General features: G+C 40.2%; 1 protein-coding gene across 3 annotated transcripts; it reads right to left on the bottom strand.

Annotated features, from left to right (window-relative positions):
- Positions 1 to 3,965: 3,965 nt before the first annotated feature.
- On the bottom strand, positions 3,966 to 15,598 carry fgf24 (fibroblast growth factor 24). Of its 3 annotated transcripts, none has more exons than XM_078260077.1 (5): positions 14,942 to 15,598; positions 14,731 to 14,767; positions 9,713 to 9,890; positions 6,303 to 6,409; positions 3,966 to 4,274 (listed from the first exon to the last, which is right to left on the bottom strand). In XM_078260077.1, the coding sequence occupies exons 1-5, from the start codon at positions 14,971 to 14,973 to the stop codon at positions 3,996 to 3,998; spliced, it is 633 nt and encodes a 210-aa protein (XP_078116203.1). In that variant the 5' UTR covers positions 14,974 to 15,598; the 3' UTR covers positions 3,966 to 3,995. The 3 variants fall into 3 exon arrangements, with proteins under 3 accessions (XP_078116203.1, XP_078116204.1, XP_078116206.1); XM_078260078.1 differs by having other exon boundaries at positions 9,722 to 9,890; XM_078260080.1 differs by lacking the exons at positions 14,731 to 14,767; positions 14,942 to 15,598 and adding an exon at positions 9,975 to 11,396 and having other exon boundaries at positions 9,713 to 9,940.
- Positions 15,599 to 15,832: the final 234 nt, after the last annotated feature.

Here is a 15,832-nt window from a genome sequence, read left to right as displayed (position 1 = left end):
AATAAAAACAACATTATCTTTTTTTACTATTTCACATTGAGTTGAAATAAGATGGAATAAGGCGGAGACACTAAACCTACTGCCCTTTATTTGGACCCTTTTACATAACTCGCTGGCCACATGTTGTTATGAGGAGAACACAGAAGAGGTCTGGCTTTCCAGAAACTGTATGTACAGTAAGCACATTTGTAATCCTGTAAAAACACAACTCAGCCATGTGTTCAAAAATACTTTGTGAAATCCACAAGGGAAACACTCAGTGATTCTCAGTCATAAAAGGCGACCAGTCAAATGTGGTTTAGCGTTTAGCATGAGTTAGAAGGGCGGTAGCAGCAATCCTGTTTTGACAGTAAATGACGTGCCGTGAAACTACATTTAATGGCACAAGGTATATTATAGCTATAACTCTGTTTTGTTTGGCGTTCGTCTTTTGTTTTTCACTGACCATGAGGGACAATTTCAGTAATATTCAGAGAGACAAAACTCGTTTCATGTCTCAAACAGAACAAATTTCTGTTGACAGGGCTGTTTGTTAAGTGTGTGGTTGCTGATCTCGAGGCCAAAGAACCACTTTTGGTCGTTCCACTGAAATTTGTATAACTTACAGAACCACAACGTTTCTCTCTACATTGACACTGCTTTCTGGTCATACTGTATCCATTGTGCAGTTTCAGTGTGCTGAGATTTTCTAATAATAGAATATAAACTACTTGGCAATGAAAGATTCCACCTCCTTTGAAAAGGGGCTGGGCTTTGCAAAAGGGAATTCTATGTTTCATTTTGAAGTTATTGGTCCAGTTCCAAGACCATCTAGCCTCCAATGATCAAAGGTTGAGTCAGAGAAAAGCCTAGCGGGAGGCTTATGCAAAATGTCGTCTCCTTATTGCGAATCGGCCGACACGTTGGAAACCTTCGGCGCTCGTTTAAATGTCAATATACCCCGATGCAGTTTGGCTGTGCTTGGTCAAGTTTGAAGTATGTGGTTAGAAAAAAAAGAAAAGCTTCTTGCTTGCATAAATAGAATTTGGAGGGTTTCGAAAGTCGCATTGATTAAATTCCTAGGCCAAAGCTGATTTGAACTCCCAGTCCTTCACAACACTTAATATCTGTACACTGATGCACAATACAACACTTGCAATTGGCAATTCATATGGGAGAAACAGTGCCTTGAAAGTATTTATTAATCATTTTAAATAGTCACCTTGTTACTAGAACACATGTAATACATATTCTTGTCTGTGATTGCTGCTTGTTGCAGGAAATCGTTTTTTCCCCTCTCAATAATACTATCATACTTACACAGAGGAGATACTAAGCAGTTGAAAGAGATGACAAGATGAACGGACATAAAACATTCCTGGAAATCCCACCCCGTACACCCCCCTCCCCCCCCAGACAAGCAGGATTTTCAGCAATGATCCATTATGTTAATGGAGAATTACTGGGTCACACATCAAGCACTATGTTTCCACCTTTAAAAGCAGGTCAGACGTCCAAAATCCCATGACGGAACGGGGGGACTTCTGGGTCTGTTGGAGGTAACTACCGGAGTGGAGGGGGCTGATAGCATCGCTAGGAATTTAAACAAAAGTATTTTTTTCTCCCTCAAAGCCGCCATCTTTCAGTCTGACGGTTACTGTAAACATCATTCCAGCACACTGCATTATAAGACATGCTACTCCACATTCCTTTAGCACTTTTAAAAGATGGAAAAATGTCTAAAATATTGCATGTTTACTGGTCTGGAGAACGGAGCATTTACATCAAAGGAAGTTGTGTTCAAAAGGTTAGCAAAGGTACATCTCCGATCATTTTCTTGAATCTCAACAAATAATATGAATTTTATCTTTTGGGTTGTGTTTTTATTTTTTTATTTTTGCCACTCACCACAGCTGAGTTGGGTTTATGATTCAACCTTTAATCCAATTCCATTAATACATGTGTATCTTACTTTTTGACACTGAAAAAAAGAACACATACAAAGATAAAACGTGACTTTCTTTGCCAAAAATACTTATTATAATTATGTTATGATATCGATGTTTAAAAAAAGCACCAACCCTGAACTCTTATTGCCCTCCGCAGTGCTATAAAAAGCCTTCAGGGATGTTGCAATAGGCCTTTCTCAATTTAAAAACCAATGACCTTAAAAGCAGTCCTCACACTTTGAGTTTGTATATAAAAATGCATACCTTGGCAGTATGCAGAGAAGGGAATGTACAATCACTACCTGCAGCATTTCTCTTTTAGGCAGCATAATATTCAACGTGCACATCATAAAATTTCAGTCTAAACCAGGACATAAAGGGGCTTTTACCATTATCTACAGTGCAATAAAGACATAAAATAGTTTTTAAATATAGTCATCATTTTATTAACAGAGGCCAAATAAAACTCATCACATTTTATTTACAAAGGGAGGCAATAAATATCTTAATAATAGTCATAAAATTATTTTTGCTTACATTTGTTTAAAAAAAAAAAATCATAAATGTGTCATGTTGTTAGTAGCAACTCATACAAAAACCTGCCAGCAGACAGGTAAATACATACTACTGGTAAAACGAGGCTGGAGTTTGTCGTCAGTGAGAGAAGCAATGATAGAAGCACAAACTTTTCCCTTTAAGTTACAGACACAAACTCTACCACATGTCGCTGAAAACGTTCCCATAATCCTGGACAAGCTGGTCAACTGGGTTTCTGAGGAGAACTCTTAAATTGTCCAATGTGGATTAAGGAAGTGATCAGGGGTGATCAGAGCTACAGTTTCCCTGTCTGTGGATCACAGGTGTGACAAAACAAGCACAGGGATAAGCTTTCCCCAAGACATCCAGTGAGAGTGAAAGGAGCGAAGATGAGCTCACAGTCAAAAGATGTTCTTTTGGACGAGAGAGAAAAAAACGGCGTCTACTGAAAGGTTTTTGAGATTAACTGAATACAGACAGTCATACTAGGTAAAGATAAACAAAAAGAACATGGAGGTAGTGGAAGTCTTCATCACCAGGCCCAAAAATATTAGCTAGCTCACACTCAAAGAATCAAGGCATCTTCTTCTGGAACAACTTAACACACGTGAGGAAGAGCGGTTAAAAAAAAAAAAAAGTGAATCCAAGGGGAGACAAGAGGGATTAACATCCGTCTCCCAAATGTGATGAAGTTGGAAGACTTGGTGGAATTATGAATCACATCATATTTTTTGTTTGTATTGTTTTCTTTTTAGGTGTTTAAACAAGACTAAAGCCACGGCTGGTGCCCGACTAGTCAAAGCATGTCGTGTTTTAGCTGAATCACAGGCTGCATGGAAATGTCAAGGAAATCACACACAGCACTCGGAGGGTTCAGCGCATTCCAGGAGCCACGAGTGGAGCTGAGGTTGAGAGACATATGGAAAAAAAAAAAAAAGAGAGAGAAAGAGAGAGCCCTGTAAAATATTGCACTCAAAGCTACAGTTATCCCGGCAGTACAGAGTCACCTGCGACTGCCACTTCTCTCCGTTTCATCTCCATGGTGTCTGATTCCAGTGGAAAGTATGGGATCCGCATTGTCAGGGGCAACACAAACAAAAACCGACAGGTATTCCAATAAATCTCTAGTTGGCTGATTTTTATAACATTGAGTCAGCTCGGTCTTCAGCCCCCATTGTCAAAAAAAAAAGAAAGTACGTCTTCAGCTTGCAGTTCAAACGTAGCTGAGGACGACAGCGACAGGAATTCTCTCAGAGGTCCTTTAGTTTATCCAGTATAAATAACATGACAGACACGTTAGCACAATGACATCAACCCAGAAGAATCCAAGAGTTAGGAAATAGTCATCCTGAAATACAAAAATAGAACATCTTTGACTTTTTTGTTCTTTTTGTCTGTCTTTCTTTTACAAAAGTGAAGTCTTTAAAGGTGATTTTTAAGACAAGAAGCTTGAGTTTTTAAGTTACAGTTTTGTTTCTCTCCCCCCCCCCCCCCCCCCCGAGGACAATTAGTGCTGTCAAATTGGTCCCATCAGTTCCTCTTGGGGTTGGGTTTTAATCGCCGAGCCCTTCGTGTCCGCTTAGTGACTGTGGTGAAACGAAACTCCTCCAGCGGGTCCGGCCTGCCCTTCGGCTGGCGCTTCATGAAGTGGACTTCCTGTTGCCTCTGCGTGGTCCGCGAGCCTTTCTTGGGCCGCCCCTTCCTGTTAAAGCCGAGGTACCATCCTTTGTACTTGGCCGACACAAGAGCTGTGTAGTTGTTCTCCAGGAATTCCTCGACAAAGACGCACTCCTGCTTCCTTCCATCGGGCTGAAAGAAGGGAAAAGGGGACATTAATGAAATATTAACATATCAGCATGAGCTGTTTTTCAACTAACATTCTGGATTTGCGTCAGTGTGTTTGGGATCAGCATGGTTGTTCTCTTCTGTTGGTGTTTTGTATTTTCCAGTTTGGTGTAAACTAAAATGGAAGGAGTCTCTTTCTGTCTGTACGTCAGTGCAGTGTCGAGTGCGAGATCATGAGATCTACGGGACATATTAGTATTATTATTATATTAGTAGTGCGTTATGTACACACGGTGTAGTACTAACTGTTACACCGCTGAACGGCATGCTGGGTACAGCTCACTCTTCGTGGCTCGCTACAGTCCAGTACATTCATAAACAGATTAAGAAAGAGAGATGTTTTCAGCGATGTAACTTTTGGAACGAACCCTTTTGTTTTAATGGTATAGTCTAAAAACCTGGCTATGTGTTGAGAACATGAATTGTACTTCACTGTGATTATGAGGCAAAGATTTAATTTTCACAAGTTTGCATTTGTTTACACTCTACTGCACTATTGTAATACAACTACATCCTCTCTAGTTGTGCCTTTTCATTCTTTTAGACGTACCACACATACATTACAGTAGTTGTAGTGGTTGTAAAGAAATGGTTTGACATTGTGGGTAATAGGTCTATTGCCAGGTTAGAGAAACTCCATATCAATTCCATGTCTGAGACGGTTAGCTTAGCCTGGTTTAGCATTAGGATTGCCTGTGTAGTTTCATAATTAACAGACGGGTAAAAGAGTGCGCTACCAATGTTCTCATCTAACTCTCAGCAAGAAAGTGAATTTCCCAAAACGTCAATTATTGCTTTAAGATTGCTATATATTCCTGAAAATGAATAAGATTTGGTTTCATATTTTTTCAAAAACATGCTGGTGTGGAGTCAAAGTGATTTAAATAAACACATGTTAAATACTGATTGAAATCTAGAGAATACTGCTCTGTATATGGTCACAGCATTCTATTTGCAATCAAAACCCTTAGATGTGCGATTCTACAACAGACTTTTATTTCGAAGAAAGTAGTTACACTGAAATCTGTTCACAGGCCTGTGGATTATCTGATGTAACAGAAAAACAGTGCTGCTGAACTTTGAAAATAGGGTGGTAGTAAATATCTCAATAGGCCCATTAATTCAACTATCTGCATGTCTTCATAGCAATAGGGGTCAGAAAATGTTTTTTTTTTTTAAATGTATTTATTTTTTTTAATTTGTGTGATAAGGAACTTCAAAAATCTTCCGTCCAATGCTTCTGTGATTTACAGTACAACTTATTTCTATTATTAAGCGAGCTGAAAGCTGCCAGCAATCAATAATTTAAATGTAATTTTATCCGATTGTTAAAATAATCCGTTGGTGGTTTAAAGAGGAAGTCAAAGAACATTTTTTAAACAAATGAGGCCCCAGCTACTAAAACAAAAAAAATGCATGTTTCTAACAGATGACCATGATGAGAGAAAGAAAACGTCTGTGAATTTCTGCAGCCCCACAGATGCTGACAGCATGAGTTATTAATGCGACAAAATCTCACGTGTGCCTCCACAGTGTACGTATTCAAATAATAACTTCTTTTCCATATTGCAGCGGTCGTCCGCAGAGTCACATGCAGTCATCCCCCGCCAGTGTGGCCACCTGGTGTGACTAAGTGATATAATTGCAATGGCATTCCTCCTAAGTGACCATTAGTCTCTCAATGCATTGTGGTGATTGCAGTCCGTAATTGACTGATCGAGTGTCAAAGGAGTAGGCAGATTACGTAATGGAAGAAGGGCTGTGAGTTATCAAAGGGGTTTTGTTAGGGTGTACAAAAACAGCAGGAGAAAGCAGATCTGAGGCTGCGTTCAATTGAGCCTGGATTAAGAGCTCCATCTGAAATATTCGTTTTGATATTAGAACGTGCCGATTTAATCTGGTCAGTGAAAGAAATATTGAGCTTCTACTGAAGGGTCAGTCGTTTTCCTTTTTTTATAATATTCCCAAAATGAAAACCAAAAATGTACTCACCCTTCCGACTATTTTGCCCTTTTCATTCATGCAAATGTAATGTTCGCTCTCTTTTCCTTTTATTCGAATGTGGCTCCCGAAGGTTTCTGTCTCGACAACAAGAAGAGCTGGAAAAGAAAAGAAAAAGAAGACTCTGTTAAGGGCAAGTATACGTCTTTCCACTCACATACACCCTTAAAGATTCCCATACATTTGAACATATGTTTATGTCACTTATGGTTAATAGTGTCTGGGCTCCTGTACTTTTTTTCAATTCTCAAGTCACAAATTTAAGACATAAAAATGATCTTATTTAATTTCCAGTCCTGTAAAGGAACCCTGTAGACTCTACAATCGAGGAGCTAACACAGAGCTTTATCAAGCACTGGGCCTCATAAAGAAAACTTAGATCTCTAGCCTACAATGTGCACGAAAGAAATTGTTTACAGTATTTTGGGGTTATTAAGTTGACATTTCATGAATACATTTTTCATCATATATACCACCACAAAGCAGTCAACCACCATTATTAGTTGTACCAGAGATTACATTCTCTTTAATCAAATCAAGGATTATAGGAAATAATTGATCTTAATAGCTGAAAATCGCAAACCAACTAAATTCTGTAAATGTGTGATTTTGGGCTGTATGTGTGTCGGATCAATTTATACTTGACACACGCTGCAAACATCGCATAAGCATCATTATTTCTGTGAATGTGGAAATGTGTGTGAATGTTTTTTTTGGACAAAGAATAAAAAAAAAAAAAGAGATGAATTATGGTCTCCAGAGCAAATACTTCTTTTAAAAAGGTATATTAAGTGTATAACTTTCTATACACAATGCCATATGTACCAAAGCAACAATGCCACCGCCACTTTAGCCTGACACAGCAGTAATCCACTTTCGAGACGCATCCCGGCGGCTCTTTTATCCCCCCCCCTCTCAAATGTTAACCCCTGCGAGGTCACCTTTGTCTCTGCTCGCCCCTCGACCAGCAAAGAGATCTGCCAAACATTTGTGGAGCGGTTATGTGCCCCTCAGGATTAGGTTTCAAGTTCCCTTTAGTCTGTGCTCACTCAATCAAAAAAGTTAAGATGATCCATTTGTTTAACACACAGAGCCATTCAGTAGCGCTCAAGGGAGCAGAGGAAGAATAGGGGAAGGGGATGGGACGGGCTCGAGGGCAGAAGTAACTCCCCTTCTCCTCCTCCCCCTCACCCTAAAATCCAACATTGGGAGGAAAATGGTAAGAAGGAAACTTGTCTCAAAGGTTAAACTTTAAAGTTATTCCTTGTCTTGGTTTGAGAGATGTGTGTTTGTATGTCTTATTTGGGAGCTAAAGAATATTTCTGGCTTTAAATCGCTGGAAAGATCAATCTGGACCTTTTTGGGGTCCTTGAGAAGGAAAATAAATCCTGGTTTGTACATGTAGTGGATGATGTTTAAAAAGATATTTCAGCTCTGCAAGTCAAATCAGGAGTCAGTTGACAACGCTTTGGCGTCTAACTCTTTTGCATTCAACCTCAGCTATGAAGCCTTAACCCAGAACATCAGATAAAACAATATTTTCCTCCCTACAGTAAGTTATCTTTGTCTGTGACCCCTGATGGCAAAGTAACAAAAATGGAGTAATTATATTTATCGGAACAGCATCCACAAGCAAATATCTTTGAGTCAGTGAGTGGTCACTGTGATGTTGTGTGTATTAACTCTGGATATTACTTTGAACAATTCTCAGGCTCAAGACTCCATTGGAAGCCATAGCTTCCATACAAAAGCGCAAAAATGAAAAATTGGACATAAATGTTTGAATATCGTATCAGTGTTTTAACATTAAATCCCACTTTCAGTGATTTCTTAACCAGAGCAATGTTTTCTTCCTTGGTGCAATAAACAATAAGGGGCCACAGGCATTTTTCTGACCTCAGCATGGGGTCACCTGTCAGAAAAGCTGACAACTCCTGGTTTATTTCCCACATTGCAGCATGCATCAGTTTAAAAGCCTTTGCAGTAACCCACCAACAGGCATCATTTATGACAAATTGTTCTGGAAAAGGATTGTTCTAGTCTCTTAAAAGTAATGAATATGCTACGCTAATACCTAAGAAGACTTATTACACCCGCACTTTGCCTGCTCTGATACAGGCTTAGCGGACATAAAGCTCTACATCAAAGCAATATATTTCTTCTGTGGTGGTTTGTGGCCCTCTGCAGTCACTGAGAGTGGATCAGAGCAAGGAGAGTATCTTCCTGAGCTTTATTAGTGAGTGCAAAGGAGTTCACAGGTGCCAGGTACTGCAGCTGGATGGGGAGGAGGAGGAAGAGGAGGAGGTGGGGGACAGGAGAAGGGGGGGGGGGAGAGGGGCGGAGGGTAGAATAGAATTGGCAAGGCCTCATGGGAAAAATTGGATCTGCTTCCACTCAAGCTCTAACAAGCAGTGAGGAAACTTTGCCTCGGCGCATCTGTGACTGAACACACTCACTCTGAGGCATTCAAGACCAGCAATTTTGGAGCTGTGAGTCAGCTGTTATGAGCAAAATATCTGCAGGAAAGCACAAAACAAGTCCTGTTGCCTTATGTTTGTGCCGCTGCATCAAAGAGCGCTTCACTGACCGTCAATTTACTCATCCGCCACATTTGTTTTGATTCGACATTATAAACAAGTCCACACAGAAAGCAAAGAGGATAGATTTAAGGTTGATAGGATCATATATGAATGTAAAGCTAAATCTGTCAAATGCCTTTTGTCATCTTTACATTTTCAAGTTAAGAAGAAGTACTTGCTGGACTGCTAGCCCATATCCAACAGGTATTGTGACAATGACCATTGCAAACCACTCTGTTGTTAGGAAAATGAAAGATTCTACATTTAGTTTGAATTTTGCCCTTTCAGGTTCAAGGAAAATACAGTTTTAAGATTTTCCCAATTTGCATTCCTCAATACAGTCACAATCCCACTACTCTTGAAAAACACCAACATTCTCTGATAAATTAAGAGACATTAAAGTCAAATAATGCCACATGATTGCATCCTACATGACGTTCAAAGCTCACAACCTAATACTTAAACCAACAGTAAAGAATATTTTGCAGAATGGCAAACAAGTACCACCAAGACTTGCTCTGGATACCCAAATTTTGCAGTAAACATCCATTGAAAAGGTCAGCAATTTAATAATGTTGCCAGCCAACCAAACCAGTAGTTGGTGGCTTACGAAAGTCACCATCGAACTAACTTGGCCAAGCCAAACACAGAGCATTGGAAACAATCTCCAAGCAATGGGTAGTAAACAGCCAAAGCTGCTGGAGGAGTGATAAAAAACCTCAAGAAGCAGCAACATCTGGCTGGTAGGTGGTGATGATTTCTCATCCTGTTAAAACAAACTAGCTAATGTGTCAGGTGAGATGCACAGGAGTTCTCCCATACCATACTTGCCCCCATCATCTCCGTTGGCGTTGACTTTCTTCCCCAAGATCTGGACGTGTTTCCCTGTAGTTCTGCTGTAGAGCTGATAGATCCGGACCTGCTTACGGCTCAGGTCGTCCGGGTTCCTTGTGTGGTTCTCAATGTAAAACCTGAAATCGGCAGAGGTCTGCTGGGATTCCTGCACAGAGGTGTGAGACAGGAGGAAACAGAGAGAGAGAGAGAGAGAGAGAGAGAGAGAGAGAGAGAGAGAGAGAGAGAGAGACAGAAGATGAAGAAACAAAAAGAGGGAAAGACAGACAGTGAGAGAGCGTCACAGCACAGGTGTTGATAGTAATGTGTGCTGTTGGTTTTATGGGCCTTGTGTCAAAAAAATTGTGCTTCAGGGGCTTAAAACTGAGACACCAACTGGGAAATTGTGGCTGCGGCATTTTAGTGTTTCTCTTCTCGCTTTCAACCGGCACAGTTTATATGTATTGCATTTACAAGCTGATAACTATGCTGCAAGATGTGGTAATGAAGTCACCGTTTGAGTAAAAAATCCAACAGAACAAGTGCAAAGCCTATAGTGCAACCTTCTGCTGCTTCTTATTGAGACAGCAGTATACTATGTGCCCCCGGCGATATTGAGAAACCTGTACTCCATTTCCACAAGCAAGCAAGCCACTAGCAATTATACACCTGAAGCATCCAGACCTGTTGCACTATCATCAAACAAATATCTGCCTGCAGGCAAAGTAGGGTCCATAAATTAGGAAATGCAGCAGGCGGAAGACAAGATGGCAAGAGGCACCTTAAACCACAAAAATACTCTTGTAGGAGGACTTTCTGATCAAATTTTCCAAATCCACATTTCAGAATTCACTAGCCGGCTGTTTACGAGTCACCTTAGAACTGACATAAAAAGAGAGGAAATCACAGACTTTGACAGCATGGCAGAAAAGCAACTGTCACCCAACATGTGGAAGAGCGAGAGGAAACGTATACTTTCAGAATCCCTGGAATCTCGCTTCACGCCAAGATCCCATTTCCCCAGCTGCATGGTGTGGTAATTGCACAGTAATGGCTTTTTATGTGGCTGTTCTCAGGTGGCTAATTATATACACATTACATACCCGGAGTCCGTGTTATTCTAACTTCAGTAAATTAATGACAAAGAGCAAACATGATCGGAAATTGTGGCCTCAGAAGAACAAATCTTAAACTCAGAGAGGAAAAATGAAAATCTTCTGAAAGTTGGAGAGGAAATCTTATCAAGGCGTTAAACATAGATTTGTGAACCAGGTGTCATACAAGTTGTGCCCCAATTCAGGCGCCTAATCCTTTACAGAACAATGTCCACAAAGACGGGTCCTTCAGGTTGGACCTACGCCACATCCAAACAAAACAACAAACTAAAACTGATGGTGAGTTTATACGTCAAGACAAGGACTTGGCCTTCAAATGCCCAATAGATTTTAAGATATATAATAAGGTAACATCTCTGGGCCACATTTGGACTTTGGGCTATTGAAATAGAAAGGTTGGCTCATTATGACATATTCAGTCTAGAAATGTGGACCTCGGAGGATCCAGCCCCTGAACTGGGACACGGCTTCTGTATCTTGACATTTAGGAAACACGCCCATAATGTTACTTTTGGCATCAGGCAGTGTTTCGAAAATGGGAGTCTGGATATCAAAATGCATTACCTTCTGATGTAACAAAGTTGTGGTGTTAATGTTGACTTCAAGGCATCAAAACACATGAACTACATACAATGTTGGGGCCGGTATCTCTTGGGAGTAGCAGATTATGCATTTCTCTGATGGATAATTATTTTTTTCTTAAAAGTACCAAAATGAGCTCTGTTGACTACTTTTTAAACCCCTTAGGTTCCAGTCCAGCCACTTTTTCTCGAGAGAGGTGACATTTACTCCAAGTAAGTATTCCAACATGCAACACAGCCTGCATGAAACAGTTTAGCCATGGCAACAATGCAATACATTGTCCTCTAATAAATGTTGTTTTAACACAGTCAACACAACATCACAAAGAAAAATTAATCAAGACCATTCATTTCTGGAGCCTTAAAAATTAAACCCTATCCTATATAGTCAACCAATTCCTTAATTAACTCAACCAGGAACCAAAAGATTTGCAGTTTTCTGCATGATAAGCCAATGCAACCTATTCAATTCAAAACAGGGATTTGTCATTTTTAACACACCTGTGTGAGATGCTTAGTACAATACATGTCTGTGTTACCTTCAATAAACACATATGACAAAATGGAGATTGGAGACCAAGTAACTACAACAACAATGGAGCCAATTACTCGCAGCAGCTTTCATATTTGATGCTCTTAACAGTTGGTGTCTGGTAGGTGTTCACAAGGGAAACTCTGGAAAATGATTAATTTGAGAGCCGAGCAGTTAGCATTAGCAGCGGCAGGCACAATGGCTGAACAAACAAAGACAAAAGTGGCACCTACGGGACTTCTGATCCAAGGAAAAAGACCACTCAAATTGACTAACAAGTGATCTCTGCACTTCACAAAATACAAAGTTTGGAACCAAAAATGTTAGTAAAAAAAGAAAGAAGCTGGATTACCATTAAACACACGCTGGTTTAAAATTAAACATTCATGCAGCAGCAAAGTGTACATCCAGAACTACACACAAAATGATGCAACCATTTCAAAAGCTAAACGCGACTGTTGTCAGCTTTCTCTCAAAATTAACCTCAAAGCTGACGAGGAAGAAGAAAAAAAACGAACACACAACAAAACGTGGCCTAACTAGGCTGCTAAGGGATTTATCCCAAATCTCCCCCCATCTCTAAACAAACATAAAGGTGTGTTTGGTAGACAGTTGCATTTTGCGTCAAGGGGAAAGGCAAGCCTAAGCACATGGCTGAGGTGAACACTAGCGACAACAGCTTTTTATCACGCTGTCTCCTTTCTTCAAAGACACAGCATGAAAACGGATATGGTTGGAACTTCAGAAGTCTGGCACTCATCTTCACCCAGGAAGCTTAGTTGTCGCATCCATCTAAGATACACCTTGCTATCTGCTTGACACACACAGACAGGGTCTCACACACACAAACGGGGAAAGACACACTCTCACATGTTGGCAGTGCATTCAAAGTTTACTTCCAACTGTGGTTGCTTCTGTTGTCTTTCCTCATGAAATCACAACCACATCATGACATGTAAGAGCCATAAGCTGTACGCAGCAGTGCTGAGAAGAAGAATGGGCCAACGACATGGAGAGTTGATGTTAAAGGAGGGCATTAAAGGGCTATTCCTGCATTTTTTTTTTGTTTGATCATTATCCTGAAAGCACTCAGAGAGCCACAATGCATTCCCTTTATTTGCCTTTACCTTATCTGACTTTTTCCTAAACCAAAGAAAACATCATTAAACCAGCAATAAACATAAAACATCATTCCTCAGGGCACCTCATACGTCTGTTGAGACACATTCTGCATGAAGTTCATCCTCTCTTACTTGTGAGGAGTGGTCAGTCGACACTATAGCTTTGTTTGTGCCAGCTCTGTTGGAATAATCAGAGCACATAGACTTATGTAACATTGCAGTTTCTAGTTTTGGGGGTTTCAGGGTTTTATATTTTCTTTCTGAGAAATTCCTGTCCTGGATCAGAAAATTTACTTCAGGAGTTCGTCCTGCTATTTTGTCCCTGAGAGCTATACTGGCTCGCCGACCAGGACAAGGTGTTCCTAGCAGCACTAAATGAAAAAAACAAGAGAATTGTGTAACCAATAAAATGTATTTTATATAGTTTACAAACAAACTTTCCCCCCAGCAGGGTTGTATTTGAGCCAAAGGGTCAAATGTTGACTCCCCATCTTGATTCAGTTTCCTCTGACTTAAATATAAATCCTTTTTGTAATCTGTTAAAGATATAATTACAGATAAAACTACAATCAAAATGTTGCCAATTTATGGGTGAGAAAATGCATTCCAGAAGTGGGTGAGAGATAAAAACCTAACCTGCTCTTTTTTTTCTTCTTTTTATTTTTTATTTTTATTATTATTTTTTTTTTTAATCCTTCAATTCTGTTTTAATATTTAAGATCATAGCACTGAGAGATTAATTTAAAACAACAGCACGTGGATAATTAGGATCAAAAACGTCATAGCAATAAAGTGATCAGATAGCTTTACGAGTGGAGGAGCGTGCTCTCCGCATCTTATCTGAATCACAGCGCGCAATTAGGTGAGTGGGTGCCTGCAAATCATTACTGTTCAAAGTGAGACGGGACTAATAAAAACTGAGGCAACAAGCGCCAAACGAGCCCATCTGTTCAAAGAACAACTTTTAACCCCAGGGATCAAAATATTTATTGCACGATTCTGTTGTAAAATACTGAAACTGCTACTTGAGCCCCAGATTAAAAACAACTGGTTTAAAATATTATTATTTTTGTGTTGCCAGATTGATACTGATTGGACATATTAGATTAGTCCGGGGACAGAACAGCTGATACGTATCAGATGAGAGTTTCCCCAAGTGCCGATTTCCCTCTGATATTTCTTTACCACTACAGGGGGTTATAGTCTTTTTGCTTTAGTCATTGTATTGGGACTATATAGCGATAACTGCATGTGTATCTCGCGATGGTGCTGCTATAATAACAATGCAAATAACTTTACAGTGCGCCATACTGAGTTTGGTTACTTTTTCACACATTTATGGTACTTGTATCATTGTGTATCACTAAAATATAGTTATAATCTCATATCTCTTCAGTTAATGTATTATCCACCCCCCCTTTTTTTTTTTTTGCAATATCCTTTTTGATTTTATTATTTATTTTACGCATATTAAATGCTTTCCTTTTAAACGCGCATGCCGTTTTTTCTCTCTTCAGGACCGTAATTAATATTAATGAATAGTAATTTAATATACGCGTTTGTAGAATATAAATTAAAAATAATCATTATTTATATTAAAAAGATGCACAGTGACATGCAAACACACACAAAAAGGAGATGAACGAGGGAGTAAACATACCTGTAGCTGGAAATAGAGTACCAGAAAATGTAAACACCTATGTGGAGAGAGAAGGGAGGAGGGGAGTGAATCACACAGGCAATTACATAAGGAATAAACGCAGCCTAACCTGGATGAAAGCAATGCGCAAATATGAAGCTTTTAGCGACTTCTATTGGTAAGAATGCATGACCTTCTGTAGAAAATACAAACGGAGATGTGGAACACTTACAGGTATATGAACCTCGAAGGCAGCACAGACATCTTGACTCGCAGAAATACACCTGCTTCCAAAGATTTAGAGCCACAGGAAAGGTTGGCGAAATCGCCCCCCTCTCTATTGCTTTCGCTTCCCTGTACGTCCTTTACGCACACAACTCCGGGGGTAAGTAGGAGATTGAATCCCAATGTAAGGATAGATCACTAGAGAGCAGCAACAGAGTCACGGAGTACAACATTAGATGTTTCCTTGTTGGGGGGGGGGGGGGGGATTATCCAGAAGATTATTTTTTAACTCAGTCTCCTCCGCTCCCCGAAATCCCGCAACGTCTCCCTAAATCGGTGCCAAGAGTGGAACGGATTCAGAATTGAACCTCTCCACAAAAAAAATCCCCTCGCTCAAAAAAAATATCCTTTGAGTTTTGCACACCTATAGCCAAGTTTCCCCACAATCCCAATCCTGTTGCTCCAGAGATCACAGGCTCCTCAACTCCGTCCGTACCTGCGGGGGATTTCTACACCTTGCATGGGTCATTTTATTCTACCAAGTGCTACGGCGGAAAAGGGAAAAGTGGTGAATGATAAAACGCCCGTACACCAACAAAACAACACGCTAAAAGTGAGCAAACAAACGTATCCAGGCATACAAAAAAAGTTATGTTTAAAAAAAAAACAAGTAGTGTGGAAATCGCGGCGGCAGCAGCAGCGGATCCCTGGAGAGGTTTGTGGTCTGATGATGGCGCAGCAGTGCCTGTCAGTGGTGTTTGTGCGTCTGCGGCTTGAGATTTGGGCACAGAGAGGCTTTTTTGTTGTTGGTGGGTGGAAACATGTCAGCGGTTTGCACCTGATAGGGTAATCTTGGAGAGACCATCAGCTTGGAGAGGGTTTTTTTCTCCCTCTCGGT

This window comes from Sander vitreus, chromosome 10 (assembly GCF_031162955.1).
Source record: "Sander vitreus isolate 19-12246 chromosome 10, sanVit1, whole genome shotgun sequence".
NCBI lineage: Eukaryota > Metazoa > Chordata > Actinopteri > Perciformes > Percidae > Sander > Sander vitreus.
This window is presented reverse-complemented; position numbering and strand designations above follow the sequence as displayed.

Bases quoted from the DNA above. Each gene is read 5' to 3' on its own strand.
- fgf24 (XM_078260080.1), bottom strand. From the start codon at position 10,140: ATGCCGCAGCCACAATTTCCCAGTTGGTGTCTCAGTTTTAAGCCCCTG. The intron at 6,410-9,712 runs GTATGGGAGAAC...TTTCTTTTCCAG, and splicing joins AGATGATGGGGGCAAGTATG to CTCTTCTTGTTGTCGAGACA. The intron at 4,275-6,302 runs GTGAGTACATTT...CCCTTCTTTCAG, and splicing joins AGGGCAAAATAGTCGGAAGG to CCCGATGGAAGGAAGCAGGA.